Genomic DNA, 17,468 nt, shown 5'->3' with positions numbered 1-17,468 from the left:
AGCTTTTATTTCTTTCATTACATTCCCAGTGGGTCAGAAGTTTACATACACAATTAGTATTCAGTAACATTGCCTTTAAAATGTTTAACTTGGGTCAAACGTTTCGGGTAGCCTTCCACAAGCTTCCCACAATAAGTTGGGTGAATTTTGTCCCATTCCTCCTGACAGAGCTGGTGTAACTGAGTCAGGTTTGTAGGCCTCCTTGCTTGCACATGCTTTTTCAGTTCTGCCCACACATTTTCTATGGGATTGACGTCAGGGCTTTGTGATGGCCACTCCAATACCTTGACTTTATTGTCCTTAAGCTATTTTGCCACAACTTTGGAAGTTTGCCTGCGGTCATTGTCCATTTGGAAAACCCATTTGTGACCAAGATTTAACTTTAACTGATGTCTTGAGATGTTGCTTCAAAATATCCACATAATTGTCCTGCCTCATGATGCCATCTATTCTGTGAAGTGCACCAGTCCCTCCTGCAGCACAGCACCCCCACAACATGATGCTGCCACCCCCGTGCTTCACAGTTGGGATGGTGTTCTTCGGCTTGCAAGCCTCCCCCTTTTTCCTCCTAACAAAATGATGTACATTATGGCCAAACAGTTCTATTTGTGTTTCATCAGATCAGAGGACATTTCTCCAAACAGTACGATCTTCGTCCCCATGTGCAGTTGCAAACCGTAGTCTGGCTTTTTTATCGCGGTTTTGGAGCAGTGGCTTCTTCCTTGCTGAGCGGCCTTTCAGGTTATGTCGATATAACCCGACTTGTTTTACTGTGAATATAGATACTTTTGTACCTGTCTCCTCCAGCATCTTCACAAGGTCCTTTGCTGCTGTTCTGGGATTGATTTGCACTTTTCTTACCAAAGTACGTTCATCTCTAGGAGACCGAACACGTCTCCTTCCTGAGCGGTATGACGGCTGCGTGGTCCCATGGTGTTTATACTTGCGTACTATTGTTTGTACAGATGAACGTGATACCTTCAGGCGTTTGGAAATTGCTCCCAAGGATGAACCAGACTTGTGGAGGTCTACAATTTTTTTTCTGAAATCTTGGCTGATTTATTTAGCTTTTTTCTGAGTTTGAAGGTAGGCCTTGAAATACATCCACAGGTACACCTCCAATTGACTCAAATGATGTCAATTAGCCTATTAGAAGATTCTAAAGCATGACATAGTTTTCTGTAATTTTCCAAGTTGTTTAAAGGTACAGTCAACTTAGTGTATGTAAACTTCTGACCCACTGGAATTGTGATACAGTGAATTATAACTGAAATAATCCGTCTGTAAACAATTGTTGGAAAAATTACTTGTCATGCACAAAGTAGATGTTCTAACCAACTTGCCAAAACTGTAGTTTGTTAACAAGAAGTTTGTGGAGTGGTTGAAAAATGAGTTTTAATGACTCCAACCTAAGTGTATGTAAACTTCTGACTTCAACTGTATATGCATACATCATACCCACTTGTTCACTCTCTATTCAACAGTCAGATTGAATGAAAATGTGTCCCTCTCTCTCCAGACCTGAGGATGATGACTTTGACATGGAGGAGGAGTTGGAGAAGCTTCACCCTAGAAGGATGCTGCCCCCCAGGCAGCCTGAGCTGGAGCCCAGGAGCAGGAGGGGTCTGGTGGTTGATCCCAGGGTCAGTGTCATCCCAGAGGGCCGGGGGCCCGGAGACAGCAGTGAGGAGGATGAGGAGACAGACTCTGACGGACCCATCCTCTACAGAGATGACGATGAAGACGAGGACGACGATCCACCAAGTAAGTAGATGTGAAGTCTGGTGATAATGCCACGTGTCTGGTGTAGATGTGAAGTCTGGTGATAATGCCACGTGTCTGGTGTAGATGTGAAGTCTGGTGATAATGCCACGTGTTTGGTGTAGATGTGAAGTCTGGTGATAATGCCACATGGGTCTGGTGTAGATTTCAATGTCAAACTCAAAGGAAGTACAGTACTATCAAGGAAGGCCCTTTTCATTATTAGTAAAAAAGTATCAATAAGGGATATTCCAAATCTGTCTTTCTATTTTCTTCCTTCATTGTATGTATTTTACTACTTGCAGGTAAAGCTAACATGCTGACCAGACCGGACACATCGCATGACCGAGCGCCGCAAAATACATTTAGAAATCCATGTTATTAAATTATTGCACCCACACTGCTCGCGCGCGCCAACGAGCGTCTGCTACGCCAAGGACTAAAATAGAAGTCATTCCTATTTCTGACGCAGATCGCTCTGAAGGTCCTGCCTCTCCCATCTCCTCATTGATTTATAGAAGCAGGTACCCACCCACATGCCATCTCCTAATTGGTTATACCCACGTGGGTGATTGAAAGACGAACTTTGTTGCCGGTTGTCGTGGTAATACTATGAAAGTTTAGATGCGATTACCATATAAGTTCAAAGATGAAAAAGCCTGGAAAGAGGAGAGATGACTAGAAATGATTCCGTTGGCAGTTTTATGTGTGGATTAATTGTCGGAGTAGGGGTCCTTGTGCATCTCGGGTAAAATAACAACTCAATGTTTATATCACAGGACAAATTAACTAGCAACAGCAAGCTAGCTAAATAGGACAAATTAGCAAGCAAGTGCAAGCTAACTAGCTAAATTGCCATACATCTTTATTGCTTTTCAACCTGTCCCCAAATTAATGTCATTGGTTCAGAGTTTGATTGGATATTTTAGCCTGTGTGTCTTGATTGCGTTTGGTGTGGGGGGGGGCAAAATACATTTATGCGCGATGGCGCACGCGCGTTGCCGGTTTGGGTTCCGTGTTAACCCAAATGAGAAGTGTAATCTGAAGTTTACAATTTTCAAATGTGATGTAGAGCGAAAGTATTGTCCCATGTTACTGGAATTGTTTGTCTGCACCACCCAGGTGCCTTGGCCAGCCGTGTGACGAGGAAGGACACCCTGGCCCTGAAGCTGGAGAGAGAGGAGCGGGAGGGAGGAGAGGGACAAGACGGAGTCGGCTGGCAGAGCAGAGAGCAGTGGGAGGCACTCAAGAACAAGATCGGTACCACGCTCAACAGGTAACTTCATCTAGAGATTGCTGTGAGTTGGGGAGGTGGGTGTTCCCCTACCCTAAATGTGTGTGTGTGTTGTGTGTTTCTCTAATCAGGAGGTTGAGTCAGAGACCCACAGCAGAGGAGTTGGAGCAGAGAAACATCCTTCCAGGTAACTCTCTTTCCATCTTTCTCTGTCACTTCTATTTTTTCAGTCAATATCAACTTCATGGTTCATCTCCCCTTGCAGTTGGTTTAATGTCCTTCACCTCTAGATAGACAAGCATCTCTCTGGTTTTACTAGTGACCCAAAACGATATATTACGATACATCAGTCTGTCTGCCCTATAGATGCCCGCTTGTGGTCTGTAAGAGTACTTGCATACAATAAAGCGACGACTTGATTCATGGTGCAATTTGACCATTGCTCTTGTTTGTTCTTGAGTTTAGCATTGGCACCAAAACGGTAGTGCCAACACTTTTTAGAATGTGATATCATATTGTCCAAAAGGTATTTTCACTCATGTAGCCTACAGGTAAAGTTTTTCACGTTTGTCTTCTGGTTATCTTTAGACTCTGAAAGCACTACTTAAAAGCGTTGTCCTTAGACAGCTCTGTAAAAGGACTACATAATGTACAAACTACAGTGTATCTAAGACAATGCACTTCCTTGTCCCAGAGGGTAAAGACTGATTAAAACGACTCCCGTTACTCCTGTGAAGATGCCAGGAGAAGCTCAGGGCCCGGAGTGCTGGTCTAGGATCAGGTTCCCCCCTGACCATATAATCATATTCATTATGATCTAAAAAGGAAAAACGGATTCTAGATCAGCACTCCTATTCTGATACGCTTAGTGAATATGGGCCCTGGTCCAGTCTACCATTTTCTCTCTCTCTGACTAGAGGCATGTTTTTGTTCTGTCTCTGATGGGATGGAATGTCTTGTATTATTGTAGCCAGGAACGAAGCTGATATCAGGGCAGAGCGGAGCGAGATCAAACGCAGACTCACCAGAAAGGTTAGCCTGACTCACTCTCACACACACACACACCTAACACACACACAAACACTGCAGAATTGAAACACATGTAGATACAGTACACCAACGTGCATACACACACACCGGTGACAAAGCAATCGTACACGGATATAGAAACAAAACACTCAAATGTAACTGACCAGAGTTTATAATTTTAGTTGGACAGTCACTCAGTGTGTTTTCTCTCTACCTCCCCCCAGCTGTCCCAGAGGCCCACCATAGCAGAGCTTCAGGCCAGGAAGATCCTGCGTTTCCATGAGTACGTAGAGTGTACCACGACTCAAGACTACGACCGCCGTGCAGACAAACCTTGGACTAAGCTCACTCCCTCCGACAAGGTGAGTCGCAGTTAAGCGACTAACTAAATACATTGTAGATTGTAAAAGATTGGTAAAAAATGGTAAGAGTGCTCTTCAACTATAGTATAGTGATACATCTTTAACATCTTTGTACCTTTATACTAGGAAGTCCTGAGGTTCTTTACATAACCATTTCAGCAGGGTTTGGTATTCCAGACATACAGTTGAAGTGGGAAGTTTACATACACCTTAGTCAAATATATTTAACCTCAGTTTTTCACAATTCCTGACAATAAATCCTAGTAAAGATTCCCTGTCTTTGGTCAGTTAGGATCACCACTTTATTTGAAGAATGTGAAATATCAGAATAATAGTGGAGTGATTTATTTCAGCTTTTATTTTTTTCATCACTTTCCCAGTGGGTCTGAAGTTTTACATACACTCAATTAGTATTTGGTAGCATTGCCTTTAAATTGTTTAAGGTGGGTCAAACGTATTGGGTCGCATTCCACAAGCTTCCCACAATAAGTTGGGTGAATTTTGGCCCATTCCTCCTTACAGAGCTGGTGTAACTGAGTCAGGTTTGTAGGCCTCTTTGCTCCACACGCTTTTTCAGTTTTGCCCACACATTTTCTATAGGATTGAGGTCAGGGCTTTGTGATGGCCACTCCAATACCTTGACTTTGTTGTCCTTAAGCCATTTTGCCACACCTTTGGAAGTATGCTTGGGGTCATTGTCCATTTGGAAGACCCATTTGCGACAAAGCTTTAACTTCCTGACTGATGTCTTGAGATGTTGCTTCAATATATCCACATAATTGTCCGTCCTCATGATGCCATCTATTTTGTGAATAGATGATGCTGCCACCCCTGTGCTTCATGGTTGGGATGGTGTTCTTCGGCTTGCAAGCCTCCCCCTTTTCCTCCAAACGGTCATTATGGCCAAACAGTACTATTTTTGTTTCATCAGACCAGAGGACATTTCTCCAAAAAGTACGATCTTTGTCCCCATGTGCTGTTGCAAACCGTAGTCTGGCTTTTTATGTCAGTTTTGGAGCAGTGGCTTCTTCCTTGCTTAGTGGCCTTTCAGTTTATGTTGATATAACCTGACTTGTTTTACTGTGAATATAGATACTTTTGTACCAGTTTCCTCTAGCATCTTCACAAGGTCCTTTGCTGTTGTTCTAGGATTGATTTGCACTTTTCTTACCAAAGTACGTTCATCTCTAGGAGACAGAACACGTCTCCTTCCTGAGCGGTATGACGGCTGCGTGGTCCCATGGTGTTTATACTTGCGCACTATTGTTTGTACAGATGAACGTGATACCTTCAGGCGTTTGGAAATTGCTCCCAAGGATGAACCAGACTTGTGGAGTTCTACAAAAACATTTCTAATGTCTTGTCTGATTTATTTTGATTTTCCTATGATGTCAGAGGCACTGAGTTTGAAGGTAGGCCTTGAAATACATCCACAGGTACACCTCCAATTGACTCAAAAGATGTCAATTAGCTTATCAGAAGTTTCTAAAGCCATAACATAATTTTCTGGAATTTTCCAAGCTGTTTAAAGGTACAGTCAACTTAGTGTATGTGAACTTCTGACCCAGTGAAATAATCTGTCTGTAAAACAATTGTTGGAAAAATATCTTGTGACATGCACAAAGTAGATGTTCTAACCGACTTGCCGAAACTATAGTTTGTTAACAACAAATTTGTGGAGTGGTTGAAAAACAAGTTTTAATGACTCCAACCTAAGTTTATGTAAACTTCTGACTTCAACTGTATACCGTGTCAAACTAAAATCCCAGGAATGCAATATAACCGCTGCTTAATGGCTTTGCTGAGTTGTCCCCAGAGTATACCAGTTAAGCTAGGAGAAGAGGTTGAAACACAAATTATTGCATACTTTCTGCTATTCAGAGGTTTAAAATCCCTGAGGAAAAAAATAGTTTGATCATTTCTTTGATTAAAACTGAGGTCTTAAATCATTTGCTGTTTTGTTTTTTTAAATTTGCAGGACTTTTATTGACAAGTTAAAATCTTCAGAGGTTGATATTTATGAGTTTTGAGGTGCCAGTATTTGGATATGGGGCAGTGTGCCATCGCAAGTATGTCTGACAGCTGGAGAGAACATACTCTGTGGCTCCATTTTCATTTTATTCATATCCAAAAAAGACTGATTCTGAACTATAGGCACTGATCTGTTTCTGTACTGTACATTACTAACGAGTAGACCTGCTCCAGGATGTTGCTGTATGTACAGTGCATCACATAACACCTGACTCAATCTTTGCTCTCTATTCTATTCAATCTAGGCTGCCATCCGCAAGGAACTGAATGAGTTCAAGAGCTCTGAGATGGAGGTTCACGAAGAGAGCAGGATCTATACCAGGTTAGTGTTCTATCCATTGCCAATATTTATTTTATTTACTCATACCCTGATCCGGGATCCCAAACGAACCCAGGTTTCTCTAAAACTCGAACTGTGGTTGAGATTTTGCAAGTTGAAACCCTAGATCTTCTTAGCCAGTGCACATTATGACTTTTCTCTGTCCCCACTCCTCAGATTCCATCGGCCTTAGCTGTGCTCCCTGGCCCGGCTGCAGAGCAAGCACTTAAATGCAATACTGAGCCGGGGGGTTGCAGGACTGCAATACGGAGCACACAGACCCCTGGTGACTGCAATTTCCACAGCCCCCTGCCCTGGCACAAGCCTGTTCCTCTCCTGTAAGGAACACTGTTGATTGCTACATCTGAAACCGTGGACTAGAGGTGTATAGCCTGTCTAAACATGGACTAGAGGTGTATAGCCTGTCTAACCATGGACAAGAGGTATAGCCTGTCTGTAACCATGGACTATGGATGTGGCCCCTCAGTCTATCCAGTCAGTGTTAAAACCACAGACTAGAAGTGTGGCCTATAGATAAACGACTTGCATCTAAAACCATGGACTAGGGATTTGGCCTCTTGGTCAAACCACTTACTGTTAAAACCATGGACTAGAGGTGACCTCCATCGGTCCAACCCCTTGCATATGAATCCATGGGACTACTGGTACTACTGTACTCCAGCGTTGATCTGCCTGACCAGACAACCCACAGGGAGAGCTGGAGAAGAACTAGCTGGACGAGGTTTAGTGGTTTAGGCCTATTTCAGCTGCCATTTTGTAGATTCCCTGTGCCAACACTGACTATCAGAATAGGAAGGACAAGAGGGACAGACGGCGATTGTGACAAAGGATGTCCTGTTTTGTTCCTCACATCACCTCCATTCTTTGTCGTTCCCTAAAGCAAGAATGTTCCCAAGAGGCCTTTACTGTACCTGGTTTTTAGAGTTCCTTCAACACTTTGCCCTATTTTTAATTGAGAACAGAAAATAATTGTATACGGTACTGATTGTTGATCATGACGATGGTCAACATTAGTACACGGTAGTATTAATGATTTAATGTTCAACTAAATATGATACAGAACTTTGTTAGACTACATGACGCTGGTGAAACCCTCAAACGTGTGTTTATGGGTACCCAATGGTACCGCCCTTATCTCTAATGGGACAATACATGGAGTGGTACGGAAACTGTGCGGAGTAAATGTGAAATGGCTATAGCTAGCCTACATGTCGGTGATGGGTTTAGTTGTCCAACCACAAGACATTAGTTAAATTGAAACTCAAATGTCGTGTCTACTAGTCAGCTATCTAGCTGTGTTACATAGACCTTATTCAGCATCGCTCCATTGTCCCCATACACAATAATGTGCATTTTAACTGTGTTCTGTTGATTATCTAAGTGATTTTGTGACAGCCCATAATATAAGCTGACTAATCGTTTGTTCAGCGTAGTAATAAGGAACCATATTGTTAAAATGGACATTTAAAGTAAAAACAATAAAAATAAGGAAGTTGTACAATTTGAAACGTTAGAAGTAATATAATTTAAGACACAACCTAAAGCTAACGTCCACTATAATTATTTAACGGTTGGTTTTGAAAGACTGCGGCAGGAACATGGATATATTTTTACTTCACATTGTTACTTTGTGTATGTCGGTCATTGGTTGGCCTCAGCTGTATAGACTTATCCTGTAGATTGATTTAATTGACTTTATATTATGTCTTCCTAATGTTAAAACAAATTTGTTTTTAAATGTAATTAAAGCGTTACAACAGTGCTATTTTCTAATGATGTTACAGAAATTGGTACCGAAACAGGGTTCCCTTATTTTACAGATGTTTTGTTTTTTATAAAGAGATCTTTAAAATGAATTGCAAACCTACTGTATAAATGAATGGTCAGCTCTCACTCAAATTCAAATAAATGGTTTATCATCCTAAAGAATGTTGTCAACTTGTCATTATCCCAACCACTTTCCTTTTGAATATTCTCCAGGCGAGGGCAGTATTATACTGTACAAGATCTATTGTTTGGCTGCATCTTCAAACTCTTCTGGGTGGAAATCTCAGGGAAACGTTGTGTGTTTTGCGTCAACAATAGCCATCAAACTATTAGGAACCTTCACTATCGTCATACATGCAGATGAAACGTGTAGCCTAACTCTGGTAATAGTGTTGTATTCTTCTTCAACTGTTGATACAGGGGATAAACAGCCTTCCTTGATCAGACATGTTATATCATACTGCACATCAAACCCCAAGTTAAATCGGGTCCTTAAATTTGCTCCTCTTTACAGCCTTTGAAATGCTAATTATCAAGCCACGTAATAGAGACGTGTTCATTGTGCCCACTCAACCTCATGTTAGTTCTTCTAAGCCAATTAGCTGTAGAATATTGTTATGCAAGTTTTTTAGCAAAGTGAATATCTAATACTCTTCCACTCTTTCTTTATTTATTGCCTTTCATCTTTGCTGATGTATTCTGTTTTTTATTGTTCCATTTTTTTCTTTCATTGAGTCCTTGGACTATCAATTGTGGACAATGTGTTCCACCCACAATAGCCATCAGTGGGTCCTCTCCTTACCGATACCAACGTCATTCAGAACAGCTGCACCATCGAGAGCATCTTGACTGGCTGCATCACTGCTTGCTAAGGCAAATACACCACCCTCGATCGCATGGTGCCACAGAGGGTGGTGTGGGTGGCACAGTACAACACTGGGTCCGAGCTCCCTGCCATCCAGAACCTCTATATCATCCGGTGTCAGAGGAGGGCCCTGAAAATGAACGAAGACTTCAGCCACTCAAGCCGTAGACTGTTCACTCTGCTACTATCCGGGCAAACGGTACTGGACCATCTGCTCTTGGACCGGTTCTACCCCCAAGCCATAAGACTGATAAATACTCTGGGTATACATTTAGTGAACGGTCTTGCACGGACTCAGTGCCCACTTTAAACGGGTTGGCTGACAATGTCACAAATGATGCGTGCGCATCTGATGCCTGTGGTGTTGTGATTCGGATTGGTCAGATAGTTGGCAACATTGGTAAGAAGCTGCCATGTGGGGAATCGTAGTTGGCTCGTACCATATCTTGACTCTTGTCATGTCTATGCTAATATGACAAACATTTACTAGCTAACCAACAGCTGTAACTACGTACAGTATGAGACAAGTGCTCATTGTGCAAATGTAATTGTTTTCAATAAACATTTGGAAAGTAAACATATTTTACATGTCAACAATCTAAGCCAAACCCATAGTTGTGCATTAATCAGATTTGTTGCAACCAATAAAAGTGTACTTCTTTGACCTGAATGAAAAGCCCTGTCTGGAGAGCCAGGCACAGCTCAACACCCATCGAACACCATCCCTACTGTCAAGCATGGTTGTGGCAACATCGTGCTTTGTGGATGGCTTGAATGGAGCCAAATTAATGCAGCCAAATACAGGGAAATCCTTGAACCTACCTGCTTCAGAGTGCAAACAATCTTAGACTGATGCGAAGATTTACGTTCCGACAGGACAATGACCTCAAGCATACAGCCAAAGCAACACTGGAATGGCTTCAGAACAAGAATGTGAAAGTCCTTGTGTGGCCCAGACATGAATCCCATTTCAAATCTGTGGAAAGACTTGAAGATTAATGTTCACTGTTGCTCCCCATCTAACTTAACAGAGCGTAATAAACTCTGCAGGGGAGAATGGGAGAAAATCCCCAAATCCACATGTGCAAAGCTGATGAAGACACCCAAGAAGACTCAAAGCTGTAATTGCCGGCAAAGGTGGTGCTTCAAAGTATTCCTGTAGTTTATTTTCAGTAAATTAATGTGCAAAAATGTTTGTTTTTTTTAACAAAAAAATGTTTCACTTTGTCATTATGGGGTATTGTGTGTAGATGTAAAAAAAATATATATATTTTGAATTCAGGCTGTAACAACAAAATGTGGGAAAAAGCCAAGGGTATGAATTGTATCTGAAGGCACTGTGTATACACACGCACTACACCGACACTCATAACCCCCCCCCCCCCCCCCACACACACACACACACACACATGCGCGCATACTGCCAACACACGTTCACATTCATCATATACTGCTCCTATTCTGTACTTTTTTCTTATCTATCCTATGGCCTAGTCAATTACGAAGGATACACTGCTTTCTCGGGAACGGGCCCAAATCCTCGTCATTTACGTGAAGAAAAGACGGAGAAAAAGGGGGCGGAGGTCTGGGGCTGCCTTCTGAGAATTCTTAGGGGAGTGAGTAAACCTCCACTACCATTCGTTCTATTGGCCTACGTGCAATCATTGGGAAATAAAATGGATGATAGACGATCAAGGCTATCCTTCCAACGGGACATTAAAAACTATTATGTTTCACAGAGTCTAGGCTGAACGACGACACGGAAAATATAGAGCTGGCAGGATTATCTATGCATCGGCAGGACAGAGGAGCTACGTCTGATAAGAGTGGGGAGTGGTGGGGTTGTGTGTCTATTTGTCAGCAACAGCTGGTGTGCAATGTCTGATATTAAAGAGGTCTTTAGGTATTGCTCACCTCAGGTAGAGTACATTATGATAAGCTGTAGACCACACTATCTACCAGGAGAGGTCATATATATTATTTGTAGCTGTCTATTTACCACTTCAAACTGATGCTGGCACTAATAACGCACTCAACCAGCTGTATGAGGCCATAAGAAAACAAGATAATGCTTATCCAGAAGTGGTGCTCCTAGTGGCCGGGGACTTTAATGCAGGCAAACCTGAAATCCGTTTCACCTCATTTCTACCAGCATGTCACATGTTCAACCAGAGGGGAAAAAAACTCTAGACCACCTTTACTCCACACACAGAGACGCTTACAAAGCTCTCCCTTGCCCTCCATTTGGCAAGTCTGACCATAATTCTATCCTCCTGATTCCTGCTTACAAGCAAAGATTAAATCTGGAAGTACTAGTGACTCACTCAATACGGAAGTGGTCAGATGACATGGATGCTACGCTACAGGAATGTTTTGCTAGCACAGACTGGAATATGTTCCGGGATTCATCCAATGGCATTGGAGTATACCACTTCAGTCATCAGCTTCACAGTGACCGTACGTACATATCCCAACCATAAGCCATGGATTACAGGCAACATCCGAAACGAGCTAAAGATTAGAGCTGCCACTTTCAAGGAGTGGGACACTAATCAGGACGCTTATAAGAAATCCCACCACGCCCTCAGACGAACCATCACCATCAAAACGTCAATACAGGAATAAGATTGAATCATACTACACCGGCTCTGACACTTGTCAGATGTGGCAAGGCTTGAAAACTATTACGGACTACAAAGGGAAACCCAACCGTGAGCTGCTCAGTGACGCGACCAGACGAGCTAAATGCCTTTTATGCTCACTTCGAGGCAAGCAACACTGAAGCTTGCATGAGAGCACCAGCTGTTCCCAGACAACTGTGTGATATCACTCTCGGTAGCGGATTTGAGGAATACCTTTAAACAGGTCAACATTCACAAAGCCACAGTGCCAGATAGATTACCAGGACGTGTACTCAAAGCATGCGTGGACCAACTGGCAAGTGTCTTCACTGACATTATTAACCTCTCCCTGACCGAGTCTGTAATACCTACATGTTTCAAGCAGACCACCATAGTCCCTGTGCCCAAGGAAGTGAAGGTAACCTACCTAAATTATTACTGCCCCGTAGCACACACGTCTGTAGCCATGTTCCTTGAAAGACTGGTCATGACTCACATCAACAGCATCATCCCGGATACCCTAGAACCACTCCAATTTTGCATACCAGATCCACAGATGACGCAATCTCAATCGCACTCCACATTGCCCTTTCCCACCTGGACAAAAGGAACACCCATGTGTTGACTACAACTCAGCGTTCAACACCGTTGTGCCCACAACGCTAATCACTAAGCTAAGGACCCTGGGACTAAACACCTCCCTCTGCAGCTAAATCCTGGTCTTCCTGACGGGCTGCCCCCAGGTTGTAAGGGTAGGCAACAACACGTCCTCAACTGAGGGACCCCTCAGGGGTGCGTGCTTAGTCCCCTCCTGTACTCCCTGTTCACCCACGACTGCATGGCCAAACACGACTCCAACACCATCATTGAGTTTGCTGACAACACAACAGTGGTAGGCCTGATTGCAAGGTCTCTGACCTCTCATCATTGTTGGTAATGTGGTGCCAGGACAACAACCTCTCACTCAATGTGAGCAAGACAAAGGAGATGATTGTGCACTACAGGAAAAGGCGGGAGGTTTTCGATGTCTTCACTATTATTCTACAATGTAGAAAATAGTTGAAATAAAGAAAAACCCTTTAAAGAGTAGGTTTGTCCAAACTTTTGACTAGTACATCAATGGACACGACCAGGAATTATGCCATGGGAACGTGTTGCTTTCCTATCATATTAAAACCACACAATCTCCCTCCCCTCATTTAGTGTCTGATGAAAGGTCTTTAGAGATCCACCATGTTTTGATTAAGAAAAGCAATAACAAGCCTTTAAGGGAATATAGTATTGTGGCCTTCACTATGTTCCCACTGTATTATAGCAGCTCTGTAGTGACAGTGTTTCTCCTTCTGCACCCTCTGTCCCTTCATCCCTCTCTACCCCTCTCTTTCTCCTTCTGCCCATATCTCTCTCCTTCCCCATCACTCTTCTCATTCTCTCCCTCTCCCTGCGCAGTTCTCATTCCTGTATAGTAGTATTTTCTCCATCTCATGGCTCTTACGTGTAAGTGTATAGATAGAGGATAGTGTCTGCCTGATGCACTTTACTTTGCAGGGGTTGTACCCAGGGAGATTTCAGAAGCCACATGAAAGCTGTGGTGAATGGACCTCTCTCTCACCATGGAGACAGGGAGCAGAATGCCTAACATGTGCGATGGATCTGGGCTTGTGGGACTCTGAGATGGGACATGCCTACAGGCTTCCTTCCCTTGAAGCAGGGCTATAGTTTTTCAAAACACCTATCATGAACTCAGCAAAGAAAGAAATGTCCTGTCACTGTCAACTGAGTTTATTTTCAGCAAACTTAACATGTGTAAATATTTGTATGAACATAAGATTCAACAACTGAGACATAAACTGAACAAGTTCCACAGACATGTGACTAACAGAAATTGAATAATATATTTCTGAACAAAGGGGGGGTCAAAATCAAAAGTAACAGTCAGTATCTGGTGTGGCTACCAGCTGCATTTAGCACTGCTGTGCATCTTCTCCTCATGGGCTGCACCAGATTTGCCCGCTCTTGCTGTGAGATGTTACTCCACTCTTCCACCAAGGCACCTGCAAGTTCCCGGACATTTCTGGGGGGAATGGCCCTAGCCCTCACCCTCCGATCCAACAGGTCCCAGACGTGCTCAATAGGATTGAGATCCAGGCTCTTCGCTGGCCATGGCAGAACACTGACATTCCTGTCTTGCAGGAAATAACTCACAGAACGAGAAGTATGGCTGGTGGCATTGTCATGCTGGAGGGTCATGTCAGAACGAGCCTGCAGGAAGGGTACCACATGAAGGAGGAGGATGTCTTCCCTGTAACGCACAGCGCTAAGATTGCCTGCAATAACAAGTTTAGTCTGATGATGCTGTGACACACCGCCCCAGACCATGACAGACCCTCCACCTCCAAATCAATCCCGCTCCAGAGTATAGGCCTCGGTGTAACGCTCATTCCTTCGACGATAAATGCGAATCCGACCGTCACACCTATTGAGACAAAACCGCTACTCATCAGTGAAGAGCACTTTTTTGCCAGTCCTGTCTGGTCCAGCGACGGTGGGTTTGTGCCCATAGGCAACGTTGTTGCCGGTGATGTCTGGTGAGGACCTGTCTTACAACAGGCCTACAAGCCCTCAGTCCAGCCTCTCTCAGCCTATTGCGGTCAGTCTGAGCACTGATGTAGGGATTGTGCGTTTGTGGTGTACCTCGGGCAGTTGTTGTTGCCATTCTGTACCTGTCCCGCAGGGGTGACGTTCGGATGTATCAATCCTGTGCAGGTGTTGTTACACGTGGTCTGCCACTGCAAGGATGCTCAGCTGTCCATCCTTTCACCCTCTAAATCAAATCAAATCAAATTGTATTTGTCACATACACATGGTTAGCAGATGTTAATTCGAGTGTAGCGAAATGCTTGTGCTACTAGTTCCGACAATGCAGTAATAACCAACGAGTAATCTAACCTAACAATTCCAAAACTACTACCTTATACACACAAGTGTAAAGGGATAAAGAATATGTACATAAAGATACATGAATGAGTGATGGTACAGAGCGGCATAGGCAAGATACAGTAGATGGTATCGAGTACAGTATATACATATGAGATGAGTAATGTAGGGTATGTAAACAAAGTGGCATAGTTTAAAGTGGCTAGTGATACATGTATTACATAAAGATGCAGTAGATGATATAGAGTACAGTATATACATATACATATGAGATGAGTAATGTAGGGTATGTAAACATTATATTAAGTAGCATTGTTTAAAGTGGCTAGTGATATATTTTGCATCAATTTCCATCAATTTCCATTATTAAAGTGGCTGGAGTTGAGTCAGTATGTTGGCAGCAGCCACTCAATGTTAGTGGTGGCTGTTTAACGTCTGATGGCCTTGAGATAGAAGCTGTTTTTCAGTCTCTCGGTCCCTGCTTTGATGCACCTGTACTGACCTCGCCTTCTGGATGATAGCGGGGTGAACAGGCAGTAGCTCAGGTGGTTGTAGTCCTTGATGATCTTTATGGCCTTCCTGTGACATCGGGTGGTGTAGGGGTCCTGGAGGGTGGGTAGTTTGCCCACGTTGATGCGTTGTGCAGACCTCACTACCCTATAGAGAGCCTTACGGTTGTGGGCGGAGCAGTTGCCGTACCAGGCGGTGATACAGCCCGACAGGATGCTCTCGATTGTGCGTCTGTAGAAGTTTGTGAGGGCTTTTGGTGACAAGCTGAACTTCTTCAGCCTCCTGAGGTTGAAGAGGCTCTGCTGCGCTTTCTGGGGATGCCGTCTGGGCCTGCAGCCTTGCGAGGGTTAACATGTTTAAATGTTTTACACACGTCGACTGCAGTGAAGGAGAGTCCGCAGGTTTTGGTTGCGGGCCGTGTCAGTGGCACTGTATTGTCCTCAAAGCGGGCAAAAAAGTTATTTAGTCTGTCTGAGAGCAAGACATCCTGGTCCGCGACAGTGCTGGTATTCTTTTTGTAATCTGCGATTGACTGTCGACCCTGCCACATACCTCTAGTGTCTTAGCCGTTGAAATGCGACTCTACTTTGTCTCTATACTGACGCTTAGCTTGTTTGATTGCCTTGCGGAGGGAATAGCTACACTGTTTGTATTCGGTCATGTTTCCGGTCACCTTGCCCTGGTTAAAAGCACTGGTTCATGCTTTCAGTTTCACGCGAATGCTGCCATCAATCCACGGTTTCTGGTTTGGGAATGTTTTAATCGTTGCTATGGGTACGACATCGTCAATGCACTTTCTAATAAACTCGCTCACCGAATCAGCGTATTCATCAATGTTGTTGTTTGACGCAATGCGGAACATATCCCAATCCATGTGATCGAAGCAGTCTTGAAGCGTGGAATCAGATTGGTCAGACCAGTGTTGAACAGACCTGAGCACGGGAGTTTCTTGTTTAGGTTTCTGTCTGTCGGCTGGAAGCAACAAAATGGAGTCCTGGTCAGCTTTTCCGAAAGGAGGGCAGGGGAGGGCCTTATATGCGTCGCGGAAGTGAGAATAGCAATGATCCAGGGTTTTACTTGCCCTGGTTGCGCAATCAAGATGCTGATACAATTTAGGGAGTCTTGTTTTCAGATTAGCCTTGTTAAAATCCCCAGCTACAATGAATGCAGCCTCAGGATATGTGGTTTCCAGTTTGCATAGAGTCAAATAAAGTTTGTTCAGGGCCAACGATGTGTCTGCTTGGGGGGGAATATATACGGCTGTGATTATAATCGAAGAGAATTCCCTTGGTAGCGCTGTCTAAGGCGTCTCACAGTACGGACATTGCAATTTATTGCCCTGTTTAAACCCTTTACAATGGAGATCTGTGAAGTTGTTTGGATTTTTACCAATTGTCTTTGAAAGACAGGGTCCTGAAAAAGGGATGTTTCTTTATTTGCTGAGTTTGTCTGCTTATAGAAGCACCCCCCAAAAAACTTTTGTGGTTGAGAAGTTTCATCTCTTGCAGCTGGGTTACAGGTGTACAAGACAACACCACTCCTCTCTCTGTTGATTCATAGGTGTCTGAACAAAATGTATTGTTTCAATTCTAGATATCATATTTATTTTCATGCAGATGCTCAGGCAACTACCAAGACTGAAGAATACAGTGTATTCAGACCCCTTGACTTTTTCCAAATAAATTGTTTTTTTTCCCTACACACAATACCTCATAATAACAAAGCAGGGATTACAGCCTCAAGTCTTCTTGAGTATGACGCTACAACCTTGGCACACCTGTATTTGGGGAGTTAATCCCATTATTTTCAGCAGATTCTCTCAAGATCTGTCAGATTGGATGGGGAGCATCGCTGCACAGCTACTGGCTGGGCTACTCAAGGACATTCGGAGACTTGTCCCGAATCCACTCCTAGTTTTTCTTGGCTGTGTGCTTAGGGTCGATGTCCTGTTGGAAGGTGAACCTTCGCCCCAGTCTGAGGTCCTGAGCGCCTGATTTATGGAGTATAGTAG

The 17,468-nt window shown here is 43.5% G+C and overlaps 1 protein-coding gene across 1 annotated transcript in view; it reads left to right on the top strand.

Moving 5' to 3' along the window:
• Nucleotides 1-8,683, top strand: part of LOC110496837 (phosphatase and actin regulator 4A) — a 36,436-nt gene extending 27,753 nt beyond the window's left edge. The window contains exons 9-15 of the mRNA XM_036951068.1: nucleotides 1,520-1,764; nucleotides 2,884-3,037; nucleotides 3,127-3,182; nucleotides 3,966-4,027; nucleotides 4,249-4,386; nucleotides 6,663-6,739; nucleotides 6,914-8,683. Coding sequence (XP_036806963.1) covers nucleotides 1,520-1,764; nucleotides 2,884-3,037; nucleotides 3,127-3,182; nucleotides 3,966-4,027; nucleotides 4,249-4,386; nucleotides 6,663-6,739; nucleotides 6,914-6,929 — 748 coding nt within the window. The 3' untranslated portion in view covers nucleotides 6,930-8,683. The remainder of the gene's footprint in view (nucleotides 1-1,519; nucleotides 1,765-2,883; nucleotides 3,038-3,126; nucleotides 3,183-3,965; nucleotides 4,028-4,248; nucleotides 4,387-6,662; nucleotides 6,740-6,913) is intronic.
• Nucleotides 8,684-17,468: the final 8,785 nt, after the last annotated feature.

The sequence above is a fragment of the Oncorhynchus mykiss genome, chromosome 18, assembly GCF_013265735.2.
Source record: "Oncorhynchus mykiss isolate Arlee chromosome 18, USDA_OmykA_1.1, whole genome shotgun sequence".
NCBI lineage: Eukaryota > Metazoa > Chordata > Actinopteri > Salmoniformes > Salmonidae > Oncorhynchus > Oncorhynchus mykiss.
This window is presented reverse-complemented; position numbering and strand designations above follow the sequence as displayed.